Genomic DNA, 22,037 nt, shown 5'->3' with positions numbered 1-22,037 from the left:
GTGCTGGCATAAAGCTTCTTAATGCATTGAGTGCTACCCTTTCTTAGTGTGATGTTATGGAAGAGATGAGTAACAATGAATGTGTGTCATGTCATGAGTAATGATTTCTATTTCTGTTTTAATAACGTATCTGAGATTTTAAAGAAAAAGTTCATGGAAGTTCAGTAAACAAAATCAAGCAATAATAAAAGGACTTAATCAGTGTGTTTTATATATAAAATGATACGATCAATAGAGAAGAAAAGCAAGAATAGAAAGGCTAGCTTAAATACAAGGGAAAGATTACAAATGAGAGAAAGATATTCTTTATTCATTAACATGGGTCTGCATATACAATCAGTTCTTTGATACATTACACAATAAAAAACATTTTCATTTAAAGATGTATCAGTGATGCAAATTGTAAACCAGTCTCTTATGCTAGACTTTCAGTGCAATTTTCAGTGTTGTACAATTATTTGTTGCATTCAGTACTTTTTCCACATTAGACACGCACACACTATTCCAGAACACATTAAAAAGCTGGCATAGTACCCTAATCCTGACAACTATGTATTAATATGCATACATTGAAAGAGAACAGGAAAACATTTCTGTGTTTATTTGTAGAGGCAGTTTAAGTAGATGGCTATTATGGGTACAACAGCCTCCTTGCAGTGTGAGGGGAAGAACTAGGTCTGCAAGTCACAAGTACCCAGGGAGTGCACTGCTTCCTCTCCAGTTGAACGAACTTCCATTGAAAGATAATTCAAATTTTAAAAACTGTAGTGAGGGAAAAGCATAATTTATCTTACTGCAGACCATGGAAACAAAAATTCAATGACCATTTCTGGATATTCTGTTTGTCTCCAGCCTGGGGCAGATCTCTGGACCTTATCATGCAATGAGAGGATAATTTCAGATGAGTGAATGAAAACATGCCTATTTGTTGTTCTAAGGTACGCAGATTCACTGCGATGAGACTTTCACAGCACCGTATCTCCAGGATGGAAAGCAGGCTTGTTCTTCAAATATGGACATGCCAACTCAGATACTATTGTCCAGGGAAGGATGAAGGATCTATCAAGTGTGGAGAGGAGTTCTGCCATTTTACACTGGCTAGAGATTGAATAACCAGTCTCATTTTGGCGAATGTATGTATTGATGGCCATCCACAGGTTTCAATACAGGAGACGTGACACCTGTGCTTGAGATTGTCAGTGCTCCTAAGGAGTGAACTTAACAGAAGGAAGACTGTTGAATTTACATAGGGAATTTAATGTTATGAACTATTGTGGGGACTGTCTGAATTACAACAATGGGTGTGATCCGAGAGAGTTCCCAATTTAAAAATTGATCCAATTGAAGACTATTATCTATTCAGAGATCTGCTCTAATGGATAGGAAATATGATGCATCAGGGGTTTGAGTTAGGTATGTCCTCAGGGAGAGTAGAATGAGGTTCTAAGGAAGCATTTTATGCTGGGATTTGTACCAAAATTATTTTCCTTAAACATAAAAACATTGTAGAGACTTGACCTTTTTGCTTGGACACTTTTATATACCTGTATTAGCCCTACTAGAGGGTGACTGGGACTCTTAACCAATGGGGATAGGGAACATGGATGTGGGTAAGGTGACTGGAGCTCAAAGCTTGGGATAGATGGATCAGATTAGGGATGCAAAATCCTGTTTAATTGGCTAATGGGGGGAGGTATAGAAATGCTCCTCCTTGCCTGCCAGGAAAACACCCTGGCTAATTTTAAATCCAAGGATTACAAAGGCAGACACCATCTACATGTTTTGTTAGCCTGTGCAGGATAAACTTAAAAGACAAAAACTGGTCTGGTAGCACTTTATAGACTACCTCGGCTACCCCCTGGAGCTTCTGGAGTTGAGTTGAAATTCAATACTATCAATTTAGGACTGAATAAGGATTTTAACTGGTTAATGCACCACAAAAGCAATTTCCTCTCTTGATATTCACATCTCAGCATCAAATGTTGTGAATGAGACACAGCCACTCTGACTTGATTAGCCTCGTTAACATGGGTCTTACACTAGACAAGAAACTTCTTTTGTTGCTCTTATATATACCCCTGCCTCTAATTTCCACTCCAACTCATCTGTGGGTTTTACCAACAAAAGATTATGCCCTAAGAAATCTGTTAGTCTCTAAGGTGCCACAGGATTCCTTGGTGGTTTTGGAGATACAGACTCGCAGGGCTGCCCCTCTGAGATTTCTGAAAAAAAAAATACGGTTTTCAAAAGTTTACTGCTGAATGCTAACTTAGCGGTAACTTTACTATGCAGAAGAAAAATGCTGCTTTTAAACCCTCCTTAATTTAAACAAGCACAGAAAGCTTCCTTACCTGGTCAATTTTTTTAAATTCTCCCTTCATTTTTTGCTAGTTTATGTTTAATCACAGCACTGTACTGTATTTGCTTTTTTTGCCTTTGCTGCTTCATGAATGCATATTTCTGGTTCCGAATGAGGTGTGTTTTTGTGTGAGTGAATAATTCTGCTATTCGTAACTTAGTTGTAGTTTAGGCCTTGAGTTAGTGTGATACTCAAAAACATTCTTATCTTTGTTAGTAGACCCACTGAAGTCAACAAGACTTACTCACAAGCTTAAAGTTAGGCACGTGCTCACATGCTTTTCTGAATAGGGGCCTAAATCCATAAACTAAAAGTGTTGATACACAATAACCTTTTATGTAGATTTGTCAGCTAGAGGGGAAGGAGGAAAAAAATCCCCACATTCCTACTGGGGGTTATATCTATACAAAGGAAACTCTTTAAAAATAATGTCCAGCACTGTTAATCAGTTCAGCTCCCCCAAAGTTAACTTGCTACTAATGTTTAGTAGAATCAGTTGGACCTACTCTAAGCAGCTTAAACTGTTGAAACCAAATATATTTTTACATTGAAAACAGACTATCACAGTAAATTTTAACTTTAGATGGTTGAGCCAATTACTTCAAAGTGTAAGCTTTGTTACATACAAAACTTTTTAGTCCATTGTAAAATCAACAATTAATGCTGTAAATGCGTACAGTATGGTCAGTATGATACAGATGCTCTGTATTTAAAAAAAAAAAAAAAAAAAAACCTTAAATATACCAGATCCAGTGTCTGCCCACCATTGGCATTTATGCTACCTGGCACTGAGCTGAGTTCCTTGACAGACTCTACACCAGTGTTGCTATGGTCTGGGTATTGTGGATGCTTTCTCGGCTTCTGTAGTTCTTTTGGTGCTCTCTCTCTCTGTAGCTGTTCTCAGGGCTGTACTGAGTCCTGGTCATCTGTCTCCGAAAGGCCTGTACGGTTCGAACGGCGAGTGCACAGACCACAGAGCTTGCAAAGTACAGACAAGCAGCAATAATGCCAAATAGGCTGACAGCTGCATCACCCCCCTGAACCTCGCAGTTCATCCAGGTGTATCCACGGCGTGCATACAGTCTTTCCCTCTTCTTGCATGTGTCTGTGGAGTTCACCTGGATGATAAAGTGTAAGTAAAGGCCAACAGCCACAATATATCCCATACAAGCCAGTGCATCAAAGACGCATTCAGCCACGAGCATCCTCACAGAGACGCGATGAATGGGTTTTGCCCCAACGATGAGGAACAGGAGAGTAAGTGTTGTTAATGTCAGACTGAAGGCCACTCCCCCATACACACATGGGGCTCTCATCTGGCTATACTGCATGTCCAGGTCTCTCACCTCCTGGAACTCAGATCCTTCAAATGGGCTGTAAAATGAATTAATGTTGAAAGACCCCATTCCCAAGCCGCCCATAGAACTGTAGCCTGCGATCGCTGCATGGGAGGCTCCAACACAGATCAGCACTAGAATGTTGACAGTAATTTCAACAAACTTCAAAACGCCTGCAGGAAGAAAATGATGAATATTAGCTTAGAATGTGTTTTGTACAAATGGGAAGGGGGCGGGGAACCTAGCACACTAAACTAAAGAGAAAACTTACTGAGCTTTGCTTCCCAGGGGAGGCCACAGAAAAACTGTCCTTTTGTAAATGAAGCATTCACTTTAATTAGTGTATTTCAGAGCCTGAACATAATGACTTTGTCAGTAATTTGACAGTGCACTTGATAAGTGGATCATGCAAGAGAAATCTATAAAGATGCTTACAGTGGTGCTTGTACTGCAAAAAAGGAGATCGATCAGTTGAGACACACAGGTTGAACAAGTGCCTCCTTAAGTATGATTTTGAAACCTTGTTTGATGTAGATTGTGCCTAGTAGCTGGAGTACCAAACAGAACCACATAGAATGGGAGCTATCTGAACAAAACTGAGGACAAGATTAAAAAAAAAAGGGCAAAAAAACCCTTCCAGGGTCCTAGTGATTTTTTTTTTATATATAAGGTCACTTATTAGATCCCTAAACATTAATTTAGCAGCATTACTTTGATTTAAAAAAATATTGGCCTAGTATCTGCTGGATCCAATCTACATCAAACAAGGTTTCAAAATCATATTTAAGGAGGCACTTGACTCGATCAACCTGTGCGCCTCAACTGATCTCCTTTTCAAGGGAAGTAACATTTATGATTCTTGACTTGACTTAGCCAACTCCCACTTTCAAAAGCCAAACCCTATGAAAAGTTCTGACTCTCTTCCTCCTCTTGGCATGGATTTTAAGTAAATGAACAGTGTTTGGATAAGTGACTCCTGTTTCTTGTCGATCACAAAGTAACAAAAGCGAAGCTGAAGTTCTTCAGTTTCAAACCATGCACCATTGCAACGAAGAGATGCCATTTAGCATTTATCTTCCAACCCACCACCAAGATGGACCTTTATGCATACTAGTAGTGGGACGTACATCTGTATTTGAACAATCAGCCAGATCAATGTTTTAAAGATCAGAACTTACACAATCACTACAACCTTGTTATAGTAAGTGTGTAATTGTTATCCATGTACTATCACTTCCTGGAGCATAATTGCATGTTCAAGTGTCTGCAATCTAACTGAAAGCTAACATCTCAAAAGGGTATGTTAACCACTCCCCTACATAAGATAAATCAGAAATATAATATGTAGCTCTTCATCATTGGTGTGCCTGGGCACATCCAAATGTGGGGCAGACTGGCTGGCTGGAGGCTGCTGGAGGAGAAGGGGTGTGACAGGGCAAGCCCGCCCCCACAAAAGACGCCAGCGGCTGCGGCATCAGAAGCTGCGCAGCCCAGCGCGCCTCAGCGCTGCTGCACATGCTCCAGCGACCCCGGGCACTTCAAAAGCCAGGGCCTCATACCATGAAGCCGGTGGAGGACGCAGGATACCTTCAGGTGAGGGCGGCCCCTCTCCACCGCCCATGTGCCCCCTGCAGCCAGCCACCTCCTCCTGTGCACATTCCTGCCACTCCCCCTCCCCACGTGTGGGCTCCCCGCCTTTGTACCCCTACTGCCGGCAGCTGTCTCCGGTGCGGCTCTGGCGACAGCAGACGAGCCGCTCACGGGGAGAGGCGCGGCCGGGCTCCCTGCCTCGCCAGCGTCTCTCGCCTTCCTGCGCTCCAGTGGCCGATCATGTGCTCCGAGTCCAAGAGCTGCCCCCCTCGGTGCTGAGGCCCCTGAGTCTCGCCACTGGCCCGGCTGTGCCACACCAGAAGGAGTGCCTGGCTTGGCAGGGCTTCAGTGGTAACTCCTTACGTGCTGGGCTTGACCCCAAGCTGGGCTGCTGGCTGCCGAGCTCCAGAGCTGCCCACGTGGTGGGGGCCCGCTTTTCAGAGCCCACCCAGGGAAAAAATACCGGCTGGGAGGGACAGGGCAGGGGAGATGGGCCAGCGGAGCTAGCAGGCGGGGGCAGGGCAGTGTGGCTGGCTGGAAGAGATGGGGGGGAGGTGTTGGGGGCAGTGGGGCTGGCCAGGGGAGATTGGGAGGAGGAGAACTGGGTGGCAGGAAGCAGGGGTGGCCGGGAGGGTGTCGGGGTGGGTATGAAGAAGATGAGGATGGAGCAAGTCATGTGTGAGCGCACAGGGGCATGAGGGGAACGGGGGCAGAGAGTGGTGAGGGGGTGGACATTCGGGAAAAAGAGGGCAAAGGGGGCAGGGGCAGTGAGGGAAAGGGGAGGCACCAGGAAGGTGCAGGTGCCAGGGGATTCTGGGGGTGATGCAGAAGGGCAGACACCTGCAGGGGAGGGACCAGCTCCAGAGGAGAGAGGCAGGGCAGGTGTGTAGAGGGAGGTGTTAGGAGAGGGGATGAGGAGGGGTAGCTCACATGATCAGAGTGGGACTACTGGAGGAGTGGGCACAGAGAGGAAAGAAGGGCTGGTGGAGGGGGGCAGGTCTCAGGTAGGCTGAGGGCAGTGATAAGGGCAGGAGTCAGGATAGCAGAGGAGGATGATGGGGGCTAATTTGGCTATGACAAATCAGGAAAGAGATCTTGGAGTTATCGTGGCTAGTTCTCTGAAAACGTCCACACAGTGTGCAGTGGCGGTCAAAAAGACAAATAGGATGTTAAGAATCATTAAGAAAGGGATAGAAAAGACACAGAATATCTTACTGCCCCTGTATAAAACTATGTATGCCCACATCTTGAGTATTGTGCACAGATGTGGTCTCCTCACCTCAAAAAATATATTTTGGCCATGGAAAGGGTTCAGAGAAGGGCAACTAAAATGATTAGGGGTTTGGAACAGGTCCCATGTAAGAAGAGACTAAAGTGACTGAGACTTTTCAGTTTAGAAAAGACGATACTGAGGGGGGATATGATAGAGGTCTATAAAATCAGTGGTGTGGAGAGGGCGAATAAAGAAAAGTTATTCATTAGTTCCCATAATATAAGAACTAGAGGACACCAAATGAAATTAACGGGTAGCAGGCTTAACACTAATAAGCGAAAATTCTTCTTCACACAGCGCATAGTCAACCTGTGGAACTCCTTGCCAGAGGAGGCTGTGAAGGCTAGGACTATAACAGAGTTTAAAGAGAAGCTAGATAATTTCATGGAGGTTAGGTTCATAAAAGGCTATTAGCCAAGGGATAGAAATGGTGTCCCTGGCCTCTGTTTGTCAGAGGCTGGAGATGGATGGCACAAGACAAATTGCTTGATCATTGTCTTCGGTCCACCCCCTCTGGGGCACCTGGCACTGGCCGCTGTCGACAGACAGGCTACTGGGCTAGATGGACCTTTGATCTGGCCATTCTTATGTTCTTACGTTGGGGGCAGCAGGCACCAGGGGAGCTGATGGAGCAAGGGGAGGAGACATGGCAGCAGAGAGAAAAGGTAGAGGTTTATAAGATATTTATTAACAACTTGGGTAGCACAGTGGCACATCCAAACAAGCCACATGAACTCAGTACTGGTGTACAACAGAAAATTAATTCTGCTCATGGGAGGAAACTCTTAGAGTGAACACTTCCCCCAGCCTCTCCGCCCCCAAGTTAATGTCACGCTCATTGGGTTAATGCAACTGCAGGATAGTTGCATGAGGGAGGTTTGGTGGGGGACAAACTAATCCCTATTGGTAGGAAGATGGTGGGAAAAGTCCTTAGAGGAGGATCACATGAAACCTTTTATTTCTGGTCGTGTGTCCATCTTGTCCTGAGAGTGTTACCTCCAGAGGTGTGGCTAATGGGGGTCAAAGAGTACATTTAAAAAAAACTTCTTTGGGTGCACACCCTAATGAAATGTACTGTGCACGCCTATGCTCTTCATCTTAAAGTGGCTTAGGAAATGTATCCAGACAGCACAACAAATAACTCCATCCTTGTGTCTGGAAAATAGGAACAAACTAAGAAGAGGGGAAATTTTTGCCCAAGATCTCCAAGGCAAAACTTTGCAGTATAAAAAAATGTTAGTGGATTTTAATGTCCATCTAGAGGAGAAAGTTATTCGTATAATATATTAACACCCATACAGAGAACTGCATAGAGCTCAGTTAATCTACCTTGCAAGGCTGAATTGTCTGTCGGGCATTGAGCCAATGTCTCCAGGGAATTGAAGTTTCAGGCATTGTTTAGCTGCTATGCCATCTCTTCAAACATGGATACAACAGGCCTGACCAAATAAAATGGCCTGGTTTTAATTAAATCTATGTTTTTACCACTTGCTAATTCAGTCTTTGTACTATTTTGTATTACTCTATTAAAAAGGACTAAATGTTTACTTTTTCTGGAAAAGTGCTGCAGTTTGGATCCAGATCACTTCAAGCACTGAGGCTCCTAATATGTAAATAGTCTTAGAAGAGGAGACATTACAGAATTTATCATCATATTGTTTGACTATAAAATCTAAAGTTTTAAGATGATGCAATGACATCACCTTAAACAATAAATTCAACAACGTTAATGTAGGTCGTGTAAAGTGTTGATTCTAACCAGTGAAGCATCTGACACCCTGTTTTACTTAGTTTTGATGTAGATGGTATTTTAGATCTTACTACACATTAGGACTCCAGGGTAGTAAATGTGAAATTGTGAAGAATTTGTCATGGGCCTAAGCAAAAAATTATAATGTAGAAATTGCAAAATATTCAAGATGTTAGCATAGTCATAGTGTGTGTCTTGTTTCTGTGCTATCCAGAGCTAGACCTTCAGTATGTGTATAGATGTAATCACTCTATTAACCACTAGAGGGCAGACAAATATTAGTAAACATTTTATCACAGTTAAACATTCAACTCAGTTAAACTTTAGGTTTCCGGAAGCCAAACCTGTAGAATGGCAAACACGTTATCTCTCCTAACTTCTGAAAGTAATTACTGAGTACCTAAGGCAGCTTTTATCCCCACCTTATTCTTTGCAGTAATAACTGAATACAGGCTAAATGCAAGAAACTTCTCACAATGGTTCTGCATTTACTGGCCTTTACAATATGGGACACAAATTGCAAGAAGTCTACAGTCTTTCACTTTATTCTGCCAAATTAATCTCCCTTTCATTTCCCAGTTATCTAGCCAGCTGCTCTCTGTTGTTGTCAGAACTGTATGCGCTTGCAAAGGAGGGACTGAAGCAGCACAACAAGGATTAGGCTATGGAACATCCTTTCTCTTGCTAGGCTGTGTTGATCTAGAAACATTTGCTCTTTGGAACATGAGCCTTCCTGGGGCAAAACCAATTACGCTCTTTAATGGCAGGTCTGAAAAATCGCAGAACTGTACAACAGCATGAAAACTATCGAACCCCAGTCTACAATTTTGCATTGCCTGTAGCTTTCTATGTAATTGCAATGCACCTGATTGACACAGATTTCAGTGAAACTCCCTCTGGGGTAAGGTACTACAGTATGAGTAAGGGTAGCAGAATCTGACCCTTAGACAGCAGGCGAGGAAATAGAGATCAGCATACGTGTAACTGTCTCCAACTGTAGCAGGAGTTGCTTTATGGCATGTTGTGAATTATATTTCAATTGAGACAGGAAATTCAGGTTAGACAGGCTTGTGTGTCTGTATAATTCCACCCCAAAGCTGCCACAAAGCTGACTTATTGAGGAATTTGGGTTCGGCTTCAATGAACCGAGTTTGCTGTACTTGAGTAAACAACACACAGAGGACTCCAGTGACCCTCTACTTCCCAGTTACTTGCAAGGTATTTAGAATGACTAAAATGAGCAAACATCCACTTTTTTCCCTCCTAAATCAAAGAAAAACTATTCTGCTCTGGAGCAAAACTGGCAGCTGTGAATTAGAAGCCAGAAGTGCTGGATTTTGTCAAAGTAATAAACAACTAAACTTACTTAAGGGGTTAATGAAGATTAGATCTCTGGAGTAATAACCCTTCTCAAAGTTTGACTTCCTTCACAGTAGACTTAATACATTGATCAGAATACCCTATCCTAGCCCTGTACAGTCGTCTCAGCAGCTCTTGTTCCTTCTGTTCTCATTTATTGCTGCTTCCTAGAAAAACTCCCAAGCTGCTGCTCCTCTTACCATCCTCCAATTCCACCCAGATAGAAGTGTGCTTACATGAAATCTATTTTGTCAAGTTTCCCCACAGCAGCCACACAGGTGCCTATGGCTGCTCTTCTCTAAGCAGAAGGTCAATGCTGCTGCAATCAATCTTCCGGAGTTTGATTTAACAGGTCTAGTAAAGACCCACTACATCAAATGCAGAGGGTACCCCTGATAGTGGCTTGGTACTCCTACTCCTCTGAGGAGTAAGGGAAGCTGACAAGAGCATTTGCTCCGATTGGCCTCCCGCTGTGGAGGGAAACTCGAATCAAAGTACGTTGATTCCAGCTTCATAACTAATTAACATAGCTGGAATTGTGTATCTTTAGTCGATCTTCTCCTTCAGTATAGACCTGGCCTATATGTTGGGTGCTGTAGAGTACCCAGCCTGCTGTTCATTTCCATATGTCATCACATGTGCACTGAGCAGGAACCCGTGACCCTGTGATAACAGGCACCATATCAGAACCATGGCTCTACACATCACTTATACTTGCAGAATGACAATTCTGAACAATTATAAGAGTTTTAAAAAACATCCCTGATCTAAACAAGGCTTAGTCTAAACGTAATACCCACTTTTCTGCACCAGTACAAGCAATGGTGTAGATGGAAGCCCTGATAATGCTGCTCACAAGTGAGCACTAAACATGCCAGTTAGTGGGGCTTGTCCCAAAGCTCATTGTCATCGTATTTATGGTCAGGAAGGAATAGTTCCCCCAAGTTAGACTGGCAGAAACTTAGGGCAAGAGGGATAGTAGAATTTGCAGCACAGAATACAGGTCATTTGCTGGTCTAAACTAGAGCCAGTTGTGTATTTTCTTTAGCAATTAAGATTTGCTACCTAACTACTCCTGATAGCCTAGTGTACACAAAGCAGAGTTTAACCCGCACTAAGATGGAGGAGTTGTAGCCTATGCGCCACTCCTGAGGCTTTGATGTTTCACATTAGGCAGCATGGACTTTAATGCATGCTAATCTACTTCCAATGCTAGTTAGCACCTTCTACTACAACATCCTAACTTTTCAGGCCTAGTTTAGAAAAAACCCTGGGGGCTATTCTTCAGGGCAAGAGCTTCAGCTTAAAGTGCTTGTTCTTACTAGGTGATTTCATAATTAATGAATATTTTTGTCCAGTGTTTTTAGCATCACTTTTAAGGACAGCACAGAATGATTACCAATATCAAGCACCTGAATCCTTCCCCAGATTCCTGTACACCCCAAAAACTAAATAGTGAGCCAGGCAAAAATTCAGATCTCATTCCTCCCACCCATGCAGGCATTAAAAAAATGAACTTTCAGTCCACCTGGCAGATTGGCGGAACTGAAGCTTGTCCGACTCAAAGAAATGGAGTGATGATGACCATTAAATAAGGGAATGGAGCAAGTTTGTTTTGGTGTGTGTGTAGGTGGCTGGGGATAGAGGAGCGTCTGATTATAACTCTGCATTTGACAAGAATCCAAATCAATCCTAATACCACTGCCCATGCACAAAACAGTTCCTTCAATAAATTAGCTGAAATAATTAAAAATTAAAGTGATAATAATTAGCAATGATAAATGAAGGAAGGCAGTAATATTCCCGTAACTTGAGGGTAAAACTGACCCTCTGACCCTCACCTGAACACTGTGTACTATTTGGATGGGTGGTATTCACTGGTGGCCTCCTAAGTGCCAACCTATACATTTGATGGCTAAAATGAATGTGAAAACTTGTGCTAGTGAAGTGCATAAAATGGAGACTGCTCTGAAAGAAATGTACGTGACCAGAACATCTTGGGTTTAATCATTTTAAAATAACTCACCATGACCTGGATGGTTGCCCCAATCTTGAATATGGGATATCATTGTATAATGACTTTGGCTCCAGCTAAGTTCATGTAAAAACTGATTGTATCATAAAAATAGTTTCAATAGCTGTCACCAGAGAGAACAGTTTCTGATCCTGGTAGGATAAACAAAGGTGTATTGTGGTGTGGAATGTGAAGGCAGTTCTGAAAGGAAAACTACCTTTTTTTTTCTTTTAAACTTAATCTTACACTATCTCAACTACTGGTATTGAAGTTGTTTTAAAAAAAAAATGGTAACAACATTCATCATGAAGCGAAAAAATACAGGATCTAAGCCAAAGCCCATTTAAATAATCACTCTTCCTGACTTCAGTGGGTTTTTGAGTAGCTCCATTATTCCTTGTGTTGCAAGGATCAAATTGTGTATCTTTTATTAGTACCATTATTGAAAAACCCTGTAGAACTTAATGAAGTAACTGTTCTATATTATTGCTGCTTCTTTATGCATGATGCAAAAGTCCAGCAGAAGTCAAGTTTTATATAGTTTAGTTTTTACAGTTTTTGCAGATGCATATTAAATTTCAGTTAAACCCCGATAGTTTTCGCTTACGCAGGTTTGTACAATTTTTTTTGTAAATCCTCAATCTTGACCACACCCACACTAGGTAAATCCACAGCTCCTCTCTGCCTGAAACTAAATGCTAGATACTCTACCACCTGACCTCATCCCTGGATCAGATAAATATTTAGGTTTACCCAAGCATCCAGGATTCACTTCTGCGCTTCCTTTCCTATCTCATTTTTTGCTGCCCCTCCTGTCATGCAACTAGACTGGTCACTAGAGAGGTCTTAACTCCGCTTCTGTCCTCTTGCAAGCCTGTTGCTGGCTTTCTCCCTTTGGAGAAGAGGGTCTTCTCTGTGACCGGCTGCTATTTGTCCCCTACACTCACCACATCAGCAACTTTGTCTCCTCTTTCCTTGTTCCCAGCAGATAATTATTGGGGTGTGTAGATCTGGGTGTCTTGGGACAGGACAAGCTGATGGAAGTGGGAACAGTTAATGATGTTGGGTCAGGTGAGATACATAATACACATCTGTTTAGGAAGCTCATTTCACCCCTCCCTTCATTAAGGCTTATAAAGGGTTATAAGTGTGTGTGATGCTTGTTCTGGTTCTTTCTGGATCACTGGCACATGGAGTGCCTTTTTGCCTTGATCCTCCACTGAACCAAGATGAGTCTGTCAAGTCTAACCACCTCGTCAAGACAACGCATTCTTCCAACCTGGTCCTGAGTACAGGGGGCTCCCTGTGTGGCTTTTTGTCATGGTATGCAAGAGATCACTCACATTTGACTCAGTGGTTTGGTCTCCTGTTCTGCTCTGCTTGGTGGTGTGACTATTTCCCTTGCAAGGTGCCTGTGGCTGAGCTTTCTTTCTGTCATGGCAGGAGAATGCTGCCAGCATCCATGTAAGGATTTTCTGTTGGGTTGTCCATTCACAGTTGGGAAAATGGTGAAAGTCAGTAGTTAAATTTAGTTGCTTGTGTTGCCATCCCTGAATGAAGAAAGAGTTCCTTTGTCTGCTTACGTAATGCCCTGGAACAGTTGTTTCGCCCCCCTCTTATGGCCTCTTCGTGGTTCATTTTTCCTTCTCTCGTGTTTTTTAAACTGTGCTGTGTTTTCTCCTCTTTCCCTATTTGTCTGCCTACTCTGACCCTCACCTGAACACTGTGTACTATTTGGATGGGTGGTATTCACTGGTGGCCTCCTAAGTGCCAAGCTATACATTTGATGGCTAAAATGAATGTGAAAACTTGTGCTAGTGAACTGCTGCATAAATCTGCAGCCCTGTGTTCACGAGCTATTCCTGTAGTGGGCTCCATTAGTGACTTCTATACAAGCAGGGAACAGAGAGCAAGAGGTCAGATATGAATTGGTCAACTCAAGGGTTAAGGCTGTGCAGCCCATTTTACATTCCCTGAGCCAGTGAATCTTTAAAAAAGCAGGTTGACTTTTTTTTTTTTTAAGATAACTTTTTAAAAAGACCTGACAATACATAGTGACTTGCAAAGGAAGGAGTCAAACAGTTCAGAAAGAGATTCCATATGTAGAACTACTCTTGCCAATACACATTTTGCATTCCACAGAGTAAAGTTACAGCTGAATTTGAGGCTTTACAGGCACCTCTATGCTTCAGCAGCTGGATGGAGAGAGGCGCAAGGGAGATGGACAGTGAAAAAAACCTGACAGAAGAAAGGAGATTCTTTTAAAACACGAGCTGCAGACATGTTAAGATAACATGCTAAAAGCAATTCAGTGAAGCTGGATGTCTCCATGTCACTATAAAGTTGCATGTTCACTTCAGTGTGTTTTTGTTTGTACACCTTGTATACATATCCCTGAGCGATGCAACTGCTGCTATTGAAGTCAACCGCAAACATCCCACTGTCTCTATTGCTGCAGGATCAAATCAACAGAAAACATGCTATGTAAAAAACCCACTCACCCTTCAATTTACATGTTCCCTGTCAGGTGGTGCTCATTTCTCTGGATACTCCTAAATATCCTTAATATTTTTGTCTTGATCCTCCAGTGAACCAAGATGAGTCTGTCAAGTCTAAAAATCCAGTCCAAGACCATGTATTCCTCCAACCTTGTCCTGAGTACAGGGGGTACCTTGTGTGGCTTTTTGTCAAAGTATGCAAGAGGTCACTCGGGTAATACTTAAAGCAATGTAATGGCAAACATGAATCACTGAGCCTGGGAATTTCAAGGGAGCCTAAGAGAATTAGCTACCCAAACCCAGTGAATTCAAATGGAATCCAGATGCCTACATTCTGTGGACTCCATTGAAAATATTTTAACATGAGACTATCTTGTTGAATTTATTCAATTCATCAAAATATTTTATGGTTGTAAGCATCTAACAAGCATAAGAATGAAGCATGATAATATCACCTGACGAATACAGCTTCATTCTCATCGGGGCTGCCCCTTAATCTAACTACTATTCTAAAATCATGTATACGCTACTTCAATGTGTGCTACTCATTGGTTAGTTGACAGTGAAACACAATGTAGCATCTTTGTGAGAATCAGAGCCATCCAGTTCATAGGTTGGCTCAGGGTGGCTGTCCCAACCCCTGACCTTTGGAGTGGAGAGGCGTGATGACTACCTCAGCCATCTTAAGGACAGGATCTAGGGAAGCCCCAGAGAATTACTAGGCTGTTTGGTGTGGGGCAGCAGCTGGAGTCTCACCCCCCACAGTGGCTGGAGCTGGAGTGACCTGCCAGCCTCCTCCACCCTCCTCTCCCAGCCCACTATATTCTGCTTTACCACAGCAGCAGAGAGCAGGGTGTCCTGGCCCCATGGGGCTCCACTTCCCACCACTGCAGTGAAGGGGAGCGTAGCAAGTTGGGAGAGGGTAGCAGGGTGGAGTGGCGCAGGCTTCCAGGTCACTCCAGCTGCCACCACCCTGAGGAGTGCAGGAGGGGAGCCTGACCCCTGCTGCCACCCCACACCAGACTCCCTGGCAATCCCCTGGTCTTCAGGCAAGGGGGCAGAGCAGGGGTGGGGCAGAAATGGGGCAGGGCTGGGGGGGAGGGGAGGTTGCTTCCCTTCCCCCCGACTTGCTGCCTCTGATACAGATACAGCAAGGGGGGAAATACATTTAGTCTACTCGATTACTCATTTACATCCCTAGCTAGGAGGAGGAAGGCACAGCCTCCTTAAATTACCAGCCTGGCCCCACCCACAACTCCACTCCCAGAATGCCTACTCTAGGTGCACTGGGGCAGAGTGTTGCTGCCCCCAGCACCTGCCTTCCCTGTGCTCTGGGGCCAGAGAGGTTGGAGCCACCCCGAGCCTATCCCCCCGTTTTCTGGGGCTGGGGACACTGGGTCCCGCACACCCAGTCCAGCCCATGGTGCTGGGGCCAGAGAGGCTGGGGTCATGGGCCACTCCACCTGCTTGTGTGTGGGGGCTTGCAGTTTGGTTCCTTTGGGGGGGACCTGGGCAGGGGAGTGAGGCTTGGGCAGAAGGGGCAGGACTGGGGGCTTGCCTCCCTCCGCTCTACCTTCATCCACCACCTACGGTGCTGGACTTCATAGGTGGCTCATGACAGATGCAAAACATATGACATAAGTATAACAATAGACATGAAAATGTTGATTCTATGTCTACTGGACTGATCTCTCAGTCTTGGAGATACTGTTTCCAAGCTTTTCATTCCACTACTCAGAGCTACTTTCCAGAACCTATCGCTATGGTTAGAACTTCCAATCACATTCCTAAGAACAAAGGCTTATGGATGCTTACATTGTAATTAGTGCTGGTTTACTAATGCGTGAGCATATCCTAGAGCAAGTCATGTTACTGCTCTTCTGTAATTTTTATTTCCTGTTGAAATTAAACTCAGTTGGCTTTTACTACAGGATAAAAGTGAAATTAGAAAACGCCCTTGTTTCTAAGAGATACCATTCTCTAAGATGGCAGGGGTCGGAACAATCAGGGCATTTACAGTTTAGGTTAGAGGTATGTTCACTAGCAATCTGTTATATAATGCAGCTGAGGAATACAACCCTATTCACTGCATTTGCTTTGAGCCACATTCATGCTGCTAGGAAATAGGCTTTCTGTTACTCTGCAAACTGTCTCAAGCACCTTTAATTTTTATGGAAATGAGAGATTAGTTAGACCAGAGTTAAAATAGATGATTAATGTAAGAATTTTTATTAAATAACTTTTTGATTGTTCAGAATGGGCGAGAGTAATATGCAGATAGACAGTGATAGAACTTTGTGCACTTTTACTTTATAAACAAAAGTAAAGACATTTTACCATGTCACTGTTGCCTTTTCCTTCACATCGATAAAAATATACTGAAACAAAACTAAAGTATGCAGTATCTCAGGGGTTTTTTTGGGGGGGAGGAGGAGCCTGGGGGGGAGTAAGCATCCCCCAAACATTTCTAACTTATTTAAGATTAGAGATTTACTTACACACTTGACAGTTTTTGCCCAATCTTTGAAAGACGAAAGCCATGTCAGGCTCAAATCTAGCACTTTCCCATACCACCTTCTGCCTCTCTACATCCTCTCACTGTCCTGTCATTCAACTGAAGTAAACCTATGTGAGCAAAAGCCTAAATAACAAATGTATTTTCACTGGCACAGGAAAAGGACATACATTTTATTTGCTTTATAATTGCTCTTATTTTTTGTAATATTCTATTAGTCTATTGCCAAACTTCAAAAATATTTCCATCCTATGTTTTCTTAGCTTATTACAAAAACTGTATGTCAGATAAGCTGTAAGTAACTATTGCAAAAAGCAGTTCCTTCATTTATAGGAAGGCTTTATTAAAGTGTCACCATTATTGAGATGGGGATATGAAAGAAAAATTTACAAATATGGGATTCTTATAAGCACTATTATCTTGAAATCAGTCAGTTAAAATAGATCTCGGGGTAATCATTTTTTTGGTTAAGACCAGCCTCCCAAGATGCCCTTCCAATCGAGTATAGTCTCACTTGGCTATGTTTTTCCAGTAATTTTCACATCTTTTCTGAAACATGATATAGGAGAAACTGACTATACAGGGGAGGGCAATACAGAGTTGTACACAAATTGCTATCAAGTGCACAAGATTTGTAATAAAAGTAGTGCCAGTATAGATTCCTTCAGTTATAGTGCTATTATGTTACGTGTAACAAAAGCAGATTAAATACTCAGATGTGTGACTTCTTTTAAATAAAATTGATAGTCTCTTAAGTCCACATAAATTAATATATAAAGGGGTTTGTATTTTTGAAATGTTTTTCACATGTTTAGGTTGTTTCCACTTTAAACAATGAATAAATCCTCAGTTAATATTGTCATCAAATATCAATATTCTAAAATAATTTTCCAGTGGCTAATTCCATTAATTTTTTTTCTAAATCAAATTCGATTATTTGTTAAGCCTTCAACCGTTATCCTCCAAAATTGTATTGGGAGTGATTAGCTATCGATTTCTGGGGGAGCACATTCCTTACTTTGCTGGCAGCTATTTCGAATACCAATAATATCTAAAACTGAGGCTGGTAAATTCTGTTGCAAGAACAGGACACACAGGAAATAGATCTTGTCTTGCACAATATAAACATGGCTAACAGCAGGTTTATCTAAGTACTATAGTTTATTTATATAGTTGTATTAATTCACATTCTCACCATTGTACTTGACAAAATAATAAAAGCAATATGAAATAGATCTTGACACAGATGCCTTGCTTTGATAGGTTTTATAGCTTAATAAAGTAGAGAGGCATGGTTTTGTCTTGATAAATAATGCAATAACTCTGTGGATCATTTTAGCATCACAAGGAACAATATTTCCCTGAAATCATTTTTACAATTCCTTTGAATAATAAGAGATTGTTTTGAAATTAGAATTCTGTTTTTGCACAATAGTTTTTCATTTGACAGCTGGAAAAAGGATATTAGATAAAGGTGGCCTGGAAAGGTCAAAGGGTCAATATACTTCAGGAAAATTAGATCCAACATGAACAGGAAATGGCTTGTTTTTCTAAAAACAAAAGTGTAAGGAAAGGAAGAACCTCATCTTGCAAGAAAGATGGTGGTAAAACTGTCAGGTGAGTGAGATGTTTTTTAAAGGATCTTTTTATAGTCCTTGCTCCCACATACAAGTTAGAAATTCAATTTAAGGAAGTTCTAACTCATTTTATTTCCTCTGTCTCCCTCCAGAGAGTATTTTAAAGAGGAAAAAAATATGAAAACTTAAATAACATCAAATGTTATGGGAAAATGTTTTAGGTGGTAGCTTTCTTTTATGGTATCCAGTACTAGGCTGTTTTATTATTTAAACAAATGCGCACAAAAGAAGGGAGCAGAGAGAAAAGCAAGATGCAGCAGAAAAGCAGTTCCTTTCTCGGGTATTTGTAGTTTAGTTTATGGAAGACTGCAGCACATAAACCAACTGGCCTCTCCTAGACCACTGGTTACGTCTTGTTGGCTCTCAGGGGAAAAAAATTCTGGGCGTCCAAGCAAGGCAAAGATTGAGAGATCTGGTCATTTGGATATTTTTATGACCAGTATGGAAAGCCAAGTATGCAAGGGTTACTCTTATCCTTGCAATCTTAATTAAAAAAAAAAGAATAAGATGAGAGCAGAAATTGAAACAAGAAGATAGCAGTAGCCCTAAATTCACACAGCAAGTGTTGCTCAGGGAACAGTCATGGACAAGATGATACAGTAAAACTCCATTGGTGCGGCATCCAATGCTCCGGCACTCCTGATGGTCCGGCACAATCGGGAACACGGAACTACTCTGCGCCTGGCTTCCCCGATTCAGCTGCTGCTGAAACTGACCAGCAGCTGAATCGGGGAAGCCGGGGGCAGAGCAGCTGGGGTACTGCCGGGTTGGTCCTGTAGCGCTGCCCCTTGGGGCTGCGGGACCAACCTGGCAGTACCCCAGCTGCTCTGCCCCAGGCGCCCCGATTCAGCCGCTGCTGAAACTGACCAGCAGCGGCTGAATCAGGGACGCCTGGGGCAGAGCCGGGCTATCGGAAGGGGGGGCTATGAGGGGTCTGGAGTGGCATCCCCCCCACTGCACCCCAGAGCCCTTATAGCCCCCCTTTCTGATAGTTAGGCATATCTGATAATCCGGCACCCCCTGGATCCTAAAGGTGCCGGATTATTGGAAGTTTACTGTATTTGACTCCCTATTTCGGTCTGAGCAGAGCTTATTTCAGAATCAGGAAAAAGAAGGTTCGATCATGTAGTGGTAGACACAATTCATGGGGGGGTAAGTACACATCAGTTTCCAGATATTTCTCAGAAAATATCCAAAGGGAGCAGCGATGCCCTCAGAGAACAAAGAGAAACTATTATAAAACAGAAAGATACCAGTTCTGCTTGTCTGGGAAGAACAGGGTAAAGGAGGCTTTTTTCCAGATCATTCAAGCTGTGTATATTTTATCATTAAATCGGTAGACTCATAAGAAATCTAGGTTCCTAGAAAAATCACTGGATTCACAAATAGGGATATAAGTGATGGACTACCTGATAAGCCTAAACTTATCGGTTAATCGAGTCGACTACTCACTCCCCCATCCCCCAGCAAGGGGTGGAGGAACAGCAATCAGAGACAGCAAGGGGTGGAGGAACAGGAGCCCGTTATGGAGGGAGCATTTTAAATGGGGGTGCCACACAATTGGAAATTAGTGGAACCAAGCCAAGGATGTTTATTCCCCTGGTGTGGGTGGGGTGGGGAGAGGAGGTGCGGGTGAAATAAGCGCAGACTCAATATTAATCACACAGTGAGGAGGTTTACAGGCCCTGCGCTACCCACGTGAGCCTGTGCACCACACACAGCATGAAGGGAGCCACACAAGGCAGTTTAGACCCTATGCCCTGGCTAGGCACTTCGGAGCACTCCACTCTGTGCATTCACTCACCTGTCATCTCCCCCCTGCTTTCTTCCTTCCCTCCCCTTCTCTAGAGCCTGGCTAGTTCCTGACTTCAGTTTTGATGCATTTTAAACATGCGTGCACAAACACACGCTATGAATTGGAGCGAACTGAATTAGAAACCAGACCTGGGTGTTCCTAAGTAGCCCTGTACCCCCAAGAATAAATGCCCCCCATCTTGCCTTGCAATCTGGCAAACAAAGAGTTTCCTTTTGATTCTCACACTTGCTATAATTTTTAAATATAGTTGACTTTGCACCTGGCTAACCAAATCTGTGAGGGTTTGTTTGTTTGCCTGCATGGGGCATCGGGAACGAGCCGACTCCCCCGCTCCCGCCATTTGCTTCCTTCCCTCCCTGGCCAGGGCTTGCTCACAGCAAAGTGTTCACAGAGGTAGGTTGCAATTCAGAACTTACAGGCAGCAAGTGAGCCAGGAGCGGCAGATTTGCTAATCCGGTGGTTAATGATCATCCCCCCCCCACACACACACATACACCCCTCACACCCTGATTGATCGGTGATGTTGGGTTTGCAACCGCAGGGAGAGGTGAAGGCACAAACCCTGCCCCAGCCTCAGGGAGAGCAAACCTTTCCTTCTTTGCCTGCCTCTCTCGACAGTGATTTTTTTTCGCGGTGCCTCTCGCTCCGCAGAGCTTGCAAGGCAAAGAGCTGGCGATTGAAGTCTAGGGAGCAGAGTCTGAACCCTGCCCTCCCTGCTTTATCCAACCACTCCTTTATTGTTAAGCCTCATTTCTCTTTTCTTGGTCTCACCAGTCTGGGACCAATGTGGCTCTGCATTTTAAATGTAGTAAGGTTTAAAATGCAGCGCTGCAGCAGTACTGGCTCTGTCCTGGATTGGGCCAGTTGGGGACCTACCCCTGCTGCAGATCTGCAGCTTAAATGTAGTAGGAGCTTGGTTGTGGCTCCTACTAGGTTTAAACTGCAGAGCGGCAGCAGGAGTAGCTCCTGGACCAGTGTGAGCTAGGATAGAGCACCTTCCCCTATCGACTAATTGCGTAGTCGATACAAATGTTATCGACTACAAGATGAGTCAGTTACCCACCTCTTAATATCCCTATCCACAAAACCTGAGTTCAGCTGCTAGGCGACCTATACACCCGCATGAGGACACAGTGGTGCCTCAGAATGGGATTCACAAAAGCCAGCCTGATGGGAGGCTCCTCGTCTAAGCCATCCAAGTTGAGGTGTGCGCTCTAAAGCCAGCTCCTTTTGGAGACAGTTATCTAAGGCTTTATCTACACTACAAAGTTTTGTCGTCAAAACCTGCCTTTTGGCGACAAAACAGTGACAGCATACACATTGCAATGGGACTTTTTTGTAGGGAAAAACACCCAGTTTCACTGACACAAGCTTCCACCCCTCTGAAAGACTTTTTTCTCCTCCCTTTATTGTCAACAAAGACTCAAGATAGACTCTGCTGTTTGTTTCGTCAACAGAACTGGCTTCCACCAGTATCCCAAAATGCCTGCCTGCCTTTTGATGGCTCTGCTCAGGTTTGACACAGCTGCCATGCAGCTGTGTCCCTCTCTTTTCAAAGCACCAGGAATTGTCTGACAGCTGAGTGAGCTGCTTTATTTGTGAACAAAAGAAGAGCAAACCATTGGAGTGCTTCTCTTCTGCCCTGCACTGGGAACACAGCAACAGGCAGATTGCTGATTCAGGGGGAAGAGACATGTTGCTTTGCTGCTTTTTCATTCCTCAACATGGAGAGCTACTCATGATGGCAGTTGAAGAGACTGTGGGAGAACTGAGGGGGAATCCCAAGATGTACAGGGATCGGCTTTGCCTTCCCACAACGTGGCACAACTTTGCACACTAGCAATGATGGTGCTCCCCCCCCCCCCCCCATGTGGACATGATCTATTAAC

The 22,037-nt window shown here is 43.4% G+C and overlaps 1 protein-coding gene across 4 annotated transcripts in view; it reads right to left on the bottom strand.

The window, feature by feature from the left end:
* Positions 1-324: 324 nt before the first annotated feature.
* Positions 325-22,037, bottom strand: part of LOC102444749 (MARVEL domain-containing protein 3-like) — a 29,990-nt gene continuing 8,277 nt past the window's right edge. For all 4 annotated transcript variants that reach the window (XM_006122883.5, XM_014573534.4, XM_075921374.2 and 1 more), the window contains one exon: positions 325-3,869. In XM_006122883.5, the coding sequence (XP_006122945.3) occupies positions 3,172-3,869 (698 nt within the window). In that variant the 3' untranslated portion in view covers positions 325-3,171. The remainder of the gene's footprint in view (positions 3,870-22,037) is intronic.

This window comes from Pelodiscus sinensis, chromosome 2 (assembly GCF_052426305.1).
Source record: "Pelodiscus sinensis isolate ZL-2025 chromosome 2, ASM5242630v1, whole genome shotgun sequence".
Taxonomy (NCBI): Eukaryota; Metazoa; Chordata; order Testudines; family Trionychidae; genus Pelodiscus; species Pelodiscus sinensis.
The sequence above is the reverse complement of the archived record's forward strand: the minus strand, read 5'-3'. Positions and strand labels throughout refer to the sequence as shown.